At 34.6% G+C, this 11,709-nt stretch overlaps 1 protein-coding gene across 1 annotated transcript in view; it reads left to right on the top strand.

Moving 5' to 3' along the window:
* The first annotated feature begins 203 nt into the window (after positions 1 to 203).
* LOC137389472 (stalled ribosome sensor GCN1-like) overlaps positions 204 to 11,709 on the top strand; it is a 58,366-nt gene continuing 46,860 nt past the window's right edge. The window contains exons 1-11 of the mRNA XM_068075499.1: positions 204 to 218; positions 3,287 to 3,395; positions 3,790 to 3,979; positions 4,483 to 4,669; positions 5,750 to 5,881; positions 5,975 to 6,043; positions 6,560 to 6,668; positions 7,147 to 7,221; positions 8,739 to 8,867; positions 10,374 to 10,624; positions 10,920 to 10,998. Coding sequence (XP_067931600.1) covers positions 204 to 218; positions 3,287 to 3,395; positions 3,790 to 3,979; positions 4,483 to 4,669; positions 5,750 to 5,881; positions 5,975 to 6,043; positions 6,560 to 6,668; positions 7,147 to 7,221; positions 8,739 to 8,867; positions 10,374 to 10,624; positions 10,920 to 10,998 — 1,345 coding nt within the window. The remainder of the gene's footprint in view (positions 219 to 3,286; positions 3,396 to 3,789; positions 3,980 to 4,482; positions 4,670 to 5,749; positions 5,882 to 5,974; positions 6,044 to 6,559; positions 6,669 to 7,146; positions 7,222 to 8,738; positions 8,868 to 10,373; positions 10,625 to 10,919; positions 10,999 to 11,709) is intronic.

Below are 11,709 nucleotides of genomic sequence, written 5' to 3'. Positions count from 1 at the left end.
ACGGTAACGTACATGTATTATAGGGAGTTATAGCTCACTTCGAATCGAGAAACTCGTACTAAATTGGCTTTACGATTCACTGGCTATTAGCTACAAAGCACGTACGTTAGCTTAAAATCATAGAGCAAAGTGCGAAATTTACTATTCGATAAATCATAAACTTTAATGCGTGCTGCCTGCGCAACCAAACTGATAAAGAAGTCATGGCGAAACCAGAGGTAATGCTCACACGTTGCATCCTGTTAATTATTCAAATTGCTCTAAACATGTGATTAGCAACATTGATTTTGTATATCTGCCCATATGTGTATGTATGAGTTTTTCTGTATCGCTATATGAAACAGAGCATTTCCTGTGAAAAAACCTAAACACTCACATTGCTCGTTTGCTCTGCGCTTACATTAAGCACGACACAAGTTAATTCTCATATAATGCTTAGAACTATGAGTTCGATACACTTGCTGTTAGGCATACGCATTTACGTTTGTTGAACACTTCTTTTTTAGAATATTCTAGTGTCATATTTAGCATTGTGTCAAGGAAATTTGTTTTACCAATGATATACATGTATATCATTGGTTTTACAAAATAGGAAAGGGCATAAGAGCCTGAGAACTATTAGTTATTGGCTCTCAAGCTCCGCTTGCTTACACAAATAGCAATCGCAAAATGAGTGTTATGAGTCTGAAGCCTTTATGAAGTGTTATGAGTCTAAAGGACTTTATCTTCCTACTTGATTAAAAACATTTTTTTGAATTTTATAAAAGTTTACAAGTTTGAATTGTTCAAATTATTTGAAACCTTTTTCATTGTCAGTGTACAAAACCAAACTAGCCTTATTTTTTATGCTACTGTACTCCGCTCACGACTTCATGTCTATCCTTGGTGGATGCTTCCAAACATTCAGGCAGATGTGTAGCTTTGCTGCGACTGCAGGATGGCAGCTTTACCTGCTCAACTTTGACCCACCTCATTTTACATTTCCCAAACTCCTTTTTAGTGAAGCCATCCTACCGCTTACATGTACCATCAAACCTCTCATTGAACGCCACCTCTATTTGAACGCCACCTCTATTTAAACGCCACCTCTATTTGAACGCCACCTGCAATTGACCGCCACCCTGAGAGAAAAGTTGAAAAATATAGCGCCACTCTCCAATTAAACACCACTTCCATTTGACCACCACTGACATTACTTGATTTTTACGAGCCCATAATAGCAACTGACCAGTAGAAAAGTGTCCACAAAATCGTATTATTAATGAATTGTTTATATCAACAATTAATTCTCTCGTTGTCCAATTTCAAAGCTTTGCGTTTTTTCCATTAAAACTTTGAAAGCAACGCCATAGCAATAATCAATAACGGTCTCAGGCTAGTAGTAGTTCTCTGTTTAACGCGGTCTTTCTACTTCGAAGTAGCCTACATATATAAAAAAATGGCTTAAATTTACAATGGTAGATGAACATTTAAAGCAACGCTATAAAATTAATTACTGTCTTAGGCTAATATTGGTTCCTTGTTTAAGGCAGTCGGTGACATTTGCTTCGCCCGTATTAGGGCTAAATTTATCTTCCGAAAATTCCAATGAGCCATTTGAAAAATAGAACGCTAGCCTCTATTTGAACGCCGCCTCCAATTGACCACCACTATAAAAAAAGGTTGAAAATAGAGCGCTGTTGTGTTCAATTAGAGGCTTTACGATAATTAAATTTAGAAATATGAAAAAGTCTATATCTGACAAACTACTGCACTTTTTTAAATTTATCAGCCTTTGGGTTACACTCGGTGTTAGTCGCAGCAAATATGACTGAACAAAAACAACTATAATGACCTGCTAGGAGCTCTGCTTTTAATACTTCTGTGCAGTTCTCTTCAAACAGCTGTGCAGCAAATCATCCTGAGGCATTTCAACCATTTTATCCTTTTTCACGAAGTTTACAACAAATTTAGCAAATCTCTAGTTGAATTGGCATTAACAAAGTCCGTGAAACATTAATCAATGCTCCCATTATTCCAACTACTTGTTGAACTAGAAGTGGTGAAAATTGTAGCTGAACCAAGATTAAATGGGTCAGATAAAACCTTAAGAATTGTAGGTAGTAGAAATGTCGCACTTAATCTGAAGATTCATGTTATTACAAACAATGGGTTTCTCCTTTAGTGGCTGAGTTTGTTTCTCTCATTCGCGTAAAAAAATTATTGCAAACTAGTTTTAATGTTTTTACATCATCATTCGTGTCTGCTCTCATCCAGTAGCACTCTTTACTTTTATTACTCCTACTCATCTAGCTCTATATCGAGCATTAGGTTAGGTACTTCTCTTCACACACTTGACACCATCTAAAATATTGGCTCTTCAGACCTATTTTTTGACATGAAATGTAAACAGAATTATAACCAGTGCCATCCAGTTTCAACTAGATAAATTAAATAAGCTCCAGCAACAATAATTGTTCCAACATGTCAATATAATTAAGGAAGAAAATCTCAGAACAATTAACTTCAAATCTAGAAGATTAGCCATTACAATGGTAAGATTTTGTTTGCCATTCATGTTAGTCGTAAAAGCGATAGCATGTTTCAGCTTTAAAAACTATGCATACGTTATGATACAGCTTGCAAGGCTAGACAGCAGTACTCGATAGATGTGAATTCATTCACATCTATCAAGTGCTGCTCGATAGTATATCAAGGTATGGATAGATATTATAGATAGATATCAAGGTATTTTGGTTTTACAGCACAGCTTCCGCAGTTATATCATGGATAGGATTTGAGTTAGGTTATCATGAAGCAGTTCTGCAGAAACATTAGATTTAAAAATAGCATTGTTTAAAACCAAGCTTTTCTGCTAGCCAAATCAATAGTTTTAGCAATATTGTTAAAAAACCCTGTTAGTCATTGACCTCTCCATTCACTTCTGCAAAAGCTTGCCAAATGAATAATATTAGAACTGTAAATTAAAATAATGTTGACTGTCTCGTAAGCTCTTTCACAACATGTGTAGGCTTGGTTGGTGTTTCGACTTTCACTTATGTGAATATCTGTGAAGCCTCGCATCTTTACTTCCTGTGGAGTGTCACTAAAAATCATTTATTTAGTTAATCATTAATATGAAAGCCTCTAACACATAGTGTTGCTAAATTGAATACCCAGTCCTACATTATACCATCAAATAACTGTGAAGCGTTTTTTCTCAGTTCAAGTAGGTGTTGAGGTGGAAGCTCTGTGTGATTTGATAAGATATATTGGAGGTACATTTTTATTAATGTTTTGCACGCAGCTTGCCGAGGTTTTGAAGACTTTAAAGAGTATCTTGTCCTCAAGTTCTACTGCTAAAATATGCGATGCCCTCAATCAACTCACTGAACTTATACTAGACACAGATTCAGGTCAGTACTTGTCTCAACACAAATGCTTTTGAACTGCATATTTTTACCATTTTTCTGATTTTTTTTACTAATTCACTTCATTAGGAATTCTAAAGTTGATAAACATGTATAAGATTGTATAAGATTTGATATCTGAAACCAAAGCTCTCCCGTGACCCAAAATCAAATCTATGGTTGACCTGCAGCTCGCCACTCCCTTGAGGTTTATTCCCTTTAGGTTTAGTAAATTCAATGGCTCTTGCTGCTTATTAGTTAGACATTTAACATTTACGGCTATTGCAAGGTCAAATTGTGTTTTAAGCCAACCTCATAGTATTGTATTCTGGTAAATATAATAGTTCTGTTAAAAACCACACTCTTAAATTAGTGGACAATTTGTGAATTGGTTTTGCAGGATTCAATGAGCAATTGTTAAAAGGAGTGTTCAAGTGCTTGCTTTTGCTTTTGGGGCGGTATACAAGCAGCAGGTCTCGCAATGCTGCCACCGCATTCGTCAAACTTGTTGCTGAGCAATATACAGAGACAGCTGCAAAGCACTTTGTCGAAGCCTCAAAAGATCTCTGTGAGAAGCACCCGATGCCATAGTAGGTCTATCATTTAAATCTGCACAATTTTTAATATTGGATGAGCATCCATTTTTCCTTTTTGGTAATTTTCCTAAGACTTAGTCCACCTGATTAATTTGAAATACTGGGTGGTTTTTCTATCTCTGTAGCTTTTATATAAAAATATAAATGAAAGGCTTTTAAATTTATTTGTCATGCTAAGTTCTTGAATCTTGGAATCATATTTTTCTCAAAAATAACATTCATTGTTAGCAAACATGCGCAGACTAACAATATATATTTGCTTGAAATTGGTCTAAAGATGTATTAATTTATTACTCCAAGAATTTTGATGAGAAAACTGAGACTGAAATTATATTAGTACTAATATGTATAAATTATCTTCTGCTGCCAAGTTTGAAATTATCAAAAGGAAACAGAACTATGAACCTTAAAAAACTTATTTACCTAACCAGGTTATTGGAATACGAATGTGTCAATACAGACCCAGGTCTGTATTGTATTTATTTTTATCATTGAAGCTATGGCGCAGACGTGTTAGATTGGCTAAACTGGTCAGAAGTTATCCTACCTTTGGCTGTTGAGGATGAGTTGCTTCTCAAGACTCTCATCAAGTATCAGTCAAATGTAACATATGCTGCAAGACTTTGTAGCAAGAAATCAGCTACTGCAAGTCTTAAACGATTGTGGAAAAGGATCCTCTCAAAGGTAGTTCAAGATAGTTTAACATAAAGCTAAAGTGTTTGGATAAAAGTGGTTGCAGTCTGTTAATCATAAACCTATTAGCTATGCTTATAGGTATAGTTAATAGGTGTATGCTGTTAATACTGGTACCAAGTGATAACACTTTTCATCTGTTTCGTGATTTTATCAATATTCAGCAAACGAGCTTCACAGTTGTTTTAGTTTAAGCTGTAATGTAAGAATGATGTAATGTTAATATTGCCAACAGTAGGACTCAACTCTTACCAAATACTGAGATACCAACAGCTACACACATATCTGTAGCTGATTGGCTTCATGAATTTTAGCTGAATTCTTTCATCAATATTGTCGTAATAGGCTTTATATAATTTAATATCGCTTAAGTTTCACGCAGTTCATAGTATTTTATTATGCAAATGTCACATTAACTCGGTGCTGTAACACAATGACCATAATTATTGTTATGCGCTCTTTAGACATTGAACATGATATATTTTAGTTGATTGCATGCAAAATTATTGAAGGTTGTTGACATTTCAACCTGTAGAATCATTTATAGCTGCGCTTGTTGCTAGTAGGAAGAAGTTGTCTGATTAGTCATTTATTAAAGCTCACTTATGCCATTAAAACCCAAATATCTAAATGTATTGGTATAAATTGGGCTCTGCCTTTTTGCATTGATTGTTGAACTAAAATGAATCTGACACAGTAGTACAGGAAAAGTCAAAATGACATATACTCTCTACTGTATATGCAATTATATACATATACTCTCTACTGACTGCCGAATGGTTCTTCTAGTAATTTCCATAATTTGTAGTTAAATTATAACATTTTTAATAAGGTAGTCAGGGATCTCTTTATGAGTAACTGAACCGTTAAAATCACATTCATGTTGTTACTGGAGAGGACCTTTGTATATGTATTTATTCCCATGCTTCTGTATTTATATGTAAGGCTACATATATTGATGTGAGCCTATTGTATATTCTATGCGTTGAATTTCAATCCAAGGAAAGACAATGACTCAATGAAGGGGTTCCCATTTTATTCTCTTACGGCTTGCATTGCTATGAATTTCAGCATCCAGAGTTATTTCTGAAGTATGTATCTACTCTATGTGATGATGCTGATGGATATTATCACCTACCACTACTCTCTTCCTTAATGGAGTCCGCCTCAGATCAGTTAGCTCAAGATGTCGCCAATAATTCTGTATGTATTACAGTTTTATGGATTTGATATATGAATCCTAGCCTCAGTTCCCCAAGTCACTGCACTGATGTGAGTTTGTTTCTTTTGATGTAGGCCAAGCTGGTGGAAATGTTAATCAAGACTTGGTACTCACAAAAGAGCATTCCGTCAGAATCGTATATGGTCTGTATGCCTTGAAACTTTATCGCTCTTTGTGCTTAGAAAAAAGTAGCATATGTGTGTTTTTATTAACATAATAATATATTAATATAATAATATATTATATAGTAATATATTATATATATAATTGTTATATTATATAATATATAATAATATATTATATAAGCTCACAAAAAAGCATTCTGTCAGAATCGTATATAATCTGTATGCCTTGAACTTTATAGCTTTTTCTTCCTAAAAAAACGGTAGCATTAGTGTGCTTTTATTACCATAATACTATATTAATATAATAATATATGATTATATTAATAATTATAATATTGTAATATCTATTATAATATATTATTATAATAGATTATGATAATATTGTATCAAATAATAATGGCTATATTGAACATGCTGAGTTTATTGTAAGTAGTTTTGGGGAAATTTTTAAAGTCTTTGAGATCCATTATTGCTACAATTTATTCAAAATTTGCATATGTTCAACTTTTCACCGACTTGAACATTCTGTTACAGGCTAGTTGCTCAAGTATAATATCCAACTGCTCCCATGAAGTCTTCACCAGTGTTGTTCTGCCCACCATGAAAAGGTTCATGCTCAGAAATCCAGAACACGCATTATTTGGTATGTGCAAGATACACATGGGCGCTCAAGTTTAATCACCTCGCAGCAAAGCAACCCTCAGTTTATTAGCTAATACTTTATGAGGGACTTGATGGTTAGAAAAGTCCGTGTTGGAGTTATGTTCTTAACAGTTTTATTTTATGGTACTTTTAACTAAGTGGTATTTTCAGATCGGAACTTTCCTTTAGAAATATCTCATTTGATCACTAGATAGTTTTTTTGTGATGGTAAACGGTGGTTGTGGCATACTGTTTGACTAGAGAAGAAACTGTAGAAAGCTGTGCAATAATTGAAGAACATTCTATGGTTCTATGATTATATTTTATATCAACTTATTTGCTCGCTTTTATTTTTGTAGATTGTTGCTAAATACTATTTTGAGAAAGAGGCATTGTCCTTGAATGCTAGTCTTATGGTCTTATGTTTGATTTTCATAAAGATACATTTATTCATTATTGTTATTATTGCTATTATTTAGTGACAGCGCCGGTGATAGAGCACTTAGCAATAGATTTGAGCAAGTATGCTATGGAGCTCTCCAAATTACTCTCTGGTAGGTACCCACCTTGTGAAAGCCTTACAATCTATCATTACAATGTGTCTTTTGTTGTTGACTGGTGATCTTATAAGGCTATTTGTGTCGCAGGGTGTATGGTCATCAAATGCCATACAGTTTCATCATATGTACCTTGCTACAATTTGCATGACATAGCAGTAGTTAGGATTGCAATATCAAAAATGGTTGGCCATGCATCTCTAGTACTCAATCTATATATTTAGGCAGATATAATTAGTATAATCTTAGATTTTAATTTTTTATTATTGAGAAGTGACTAGTTGATTTTGTACAGTTTTACAGTGGAAGTTGCCTAATTAATATCGTGACTAACCTCAACTTACGATCACTTCAGCATACAAATCTTTTGACGTATGACGTAAAGTTTTGAACGTATAATTGTCCCGATGCACGATATAGTTTTCCACATACGACCTTCGAAGCTTCTTAAAGCATCGCAGTTTTGTAAATTTGCATATGTATGCAGTTCACCATCAGGTGGTATAGTATTGCACTTTTGACTAGTATTTCATTCCTTCAGTTTTTCGTGTTAAACTCATGGATCCAAAGATAATCAGTATGAGTGATATACAAATAGAGAGCAATGCTTTTTTTAATTAAACTGATAAATTATAAAAAGCATGTGCAATCAATTCTATAAAGCTCTGAAGCCAGTTCAGTAGCTATCGTTAGGAAGATAGTGAAAGTGATGGAAATAAAAGAAGGCTTGAAATGAGTAAAAGTGGTGAAAATGGTTGTTATAATTAGGGAATAAAAAACTTATTAAAACAAAAATATGTAAATAAGTTAACAGTTTACGTAGTTTAAGTCAGGCTCCGTATTACTATGGCGACTTCTACCTAGCACCATATATCTTGTGTATTGTCAATCGCAGGTCAATTCGTCTGTTTTCAACTTTAAGGCTGATTGGCTCGAGGAGTCTCTTTTCATCAATTATTATTTATTCAGTTTCTTACATATAATTTAGTTTTTTTGGCATTTATTTTTTCAAAGACTATTGATTTTAATGCTTCATGTAATTCTATGAATTATTTATCAGTGTTTGTGAGCTCTGGGATGAATTGAACAAAATGCAATGTATGCTTATAAGAATATTTGCTTCAACATGCAACTGTTTTGGCATACAAAGCAAACATGAAAATAGATTAACATTGCATGTCTGAGTTTGACAAAATATCAATTTGCTTCTGAATTTCTGTTTAGAGAAGGGCAGCTGAGTCTATGTCTGAGTGTAAATGGTACTGAGTCTATGTCTGAGTTAGAGAAGGGCAGCTGAGTCTATGTCTGAGTGTAAATGGTACTGAGTCTATGTCTGAGTTAGAGAAGGGCAGCTGAGTCTATGTCTGAGTGTAAATGGTACTGAGTCTATGTCTGAGTGTAAATGGTACTGAGCCATTGTTCAGACACATATTTATGGTTATTTAGAGAATATCTCTCAACCTTCAGACTTACTAGGTTATTGACAGCCAATATAACAAAGTTACATATTTTAGGTGAAGTTAAAAACAAGCAGGAGACGAGAAGAAAGATAGCAGTAGGTACTTACAGACATCTGGCCAGTCACTGTAGCAACCCAGAGTCTATCCAAGAACTCCTCAAGCACCTGTTTTCTCTCCTTAAAGGTCTGTACTTGCAGTATCTACATATGTGTAGGCCAGTCAAATCATGGCCTGCATCATTCACATTGTGCTGGCACCTTATATATTATGGTTAGAGGTTTCACATCAGCGAGTCTACATATGTGTTTTAATTTGCATTAATGTATTTATAGAATGTTTATGTAATAATTTAGGCAATATGTACCATACATTTTGCACCATTTTTTATCATTACCGATTACTGATAATCTTTACTATAATAAGAGCCGTGTCTGTTGTAAGACACAGTTGGAAGTTGAGGAAAAACTTCATAATACAAGATTCGGATTCCGACATTCGGTATGGTAAACTGGAACTCTAACAATTGCACCATTAAACAGCCCACTGGCATTTCAGAATAATTGTACATATAGTTATTACATCTGACATCACACTAGACTGCCAGGGTACTAGTAACAATTACATTAGCTGTATATTGCTAAGTAATTGAGGATTGTTCTTATGCTTCATTACAATGGTTTATATATTCCTACAGCATTAAAACATTATTAGTTTGTTTGTCACAGTTAAAAAAAACTGCATCAATATTCACTCAATCAAAAGGATAGAAATTATTATTATCAGCTAATCTAGAAATATAAAAGCAGTTTAATGTAGAAAGCTTTGTCCATAGTATGAGTTACTATGTAGGCAGCTTTGAAAGAGCTCAGTTGGCTATACCACCCCTGATTATACCATCACGTTGGCTATACCGCCCCTGATTATACCATCATGTTGGCTATACCACCCCTGATTATGCCATCATGTTGGCACTACCGTCCCTGATTATACCATCATGTTGGCTATACCACCCCTGATTATACCATCATGTTGGCAATACCGCCCTTGATTATACCATCATGTTGGCTATACCACCCCTGATTATACCATCATGTTGGCTATACCGCCCCTGATTATACCATCATGTTGGCAGTACCGACCCTGATTATACCATCATGCAAAAAGCAGTCCAAATCATCGAGTCACTCTTTTGTGATATCCTGCCACACATCTAGCACTGTTAGTGACAGCTAGTAGTAGACTAGATGTCGTGTATATTATACGTATATCCTGGGCTGATGCTGTATTGTGATCTGTCTGTTGATTCTCATAAGCTGACACACCTACATATTCTACTTAAGAAACTGATAATCATTGAGTTATCTTCTCGGTTTTGTATTAGCACATTTTTGCTAAGAATTTATGGAGAAACGGCTTCTAATAATGAAATCTATTGTGTATTATATATAATACAAGTATATATAATGACCGCCCACCTCTGAGCATACAAGTTTTACAAGTATTAAAACCAATCAGACTTACTGGCAATTATTTCAAGTAAAAATTTCATCTGTCAGTTATCTACCAATGGTAATTATCTGGTTATTGGAAATATTTTTAAATAGTTGGTTTCTCTTTGTTTGGTAGATCTAAGAATTGCTGCACCAAACTGGTGTTAAAATATGATTTCATTCATCACTTTATATCTAGGTTCAGAGGGAAAGGTGACGGTGCTCGGTGAAAGGATGGATGTCGTATCCGCTATTGGTAATCTTACCAATAACTCTGTGTCAGGATCTCTGGCTATACAAGGACTAGCCACCGAGGCTATGACCCAATTTACTACCCTTTTAAATCAGGAGACGAGCGAAGCCATGATCACTCACCTCATAGTCGAGCTTTGTAAATGGGTCAAGACATCTCCATCCAGTGTTCCCAAAGTTCTTGTGGATAGAATGAGGGTGAGACTCGTATTACTCTCTTGATCAGGGCAGCACTTCTCAACATGCATACTTCTATGTTTTGTCATTATCTGCTCTGCATTTTACATGCTTAGTAGCTCTCTTCAGCTTGAATTCCACTTCATTAGTTTAGTATTTGTACTCTCGCACTTTCATCTAGCAGTTCTCTGATAGCTTCCACCAACAGATTACTTCTTACGCCTCATAAGTGGGGACAGCCGCTAACAGCTAGTTGACTACAAACACTAGCGATGGACTAGTGATAAATATTTTCTTGATATGTTTTACTTTACAGATAGGGGCTGGCCCAAAGAGTACGAGCTCAACTGTCAGGCAGGCCTATCTGGATCTCATGACCAAATGCTTCAACAGTGGTAAGTTGAGATTTTAGATTTTTTTGTTATTCTGCTCAGATCACTTCACTTCTGTAACAAGTCAATAAGCTTTTTGTGGACTGCAGCTCATTAAGTTTTTTGCTAAATTGTTTTGGTTTTTAAAATGTTGTTTCTTATTCAATTTATCGGTGTTTAATTCACATAAATGTGTTCGGATATCCTATTTGTGAGATGAACAGAAATTATAAACCAAATTTTTTTACTAGGATATAGTAAAGATTCTGATAATTAAAAAGTATCAAACCAAAATCAAATTGAATTTTAGGGTAATGCTATAAAAATACTCAAAACTGTCTGTGATTGTAGGTCACAGTGTAAACTTTTAGGTTTTCTAGTGCTGTGAGATGTTACTCGCTATTATGAAGATAGAATAACCCAAATAGCGTGATGCAGTCAGCAATGTTCAGAAATTGATTCTTTGATTTCAAAATTGTTTTTATTACCCTAATAGATTTTGGCAGACATAAAACACTATGCAAAGACGAGGTGAAGGACTCCCTATTTGTGGATGCCAAATGCCAAGTGGACTAAACCAAAAGTTCCGATTCATTTTCCATCCGTTAAGTTTTACAGATGGATAATGAATTGGATTCTTTTTTCAATTGGTACTTCTGACTTTCATGAATGTCAGTTTTTAAGTGACTGTCAATTTTATTTTTTGCATGTGTCAGATGTTCACTCGCTCTTTAT

Source organism: Watersipora subatra, chromosome 1 (genome assembly GCF_963576615.1).
Source record: "Watersipora subatra chromosome 1, tzWatSuba1.1, whole genome shotgun sequence".
NCBI classification, from domain to species: domain Eukaryota; kingdom Metazoa; phylum Bryozoa; class Gymnolaemata; order Cheilostomatida; family Watersiporidae; genus Watersipora; species Watersipora subatra.
This window is presented reverse-complemented; position numbering and strand designations above follow the sequence as displayed.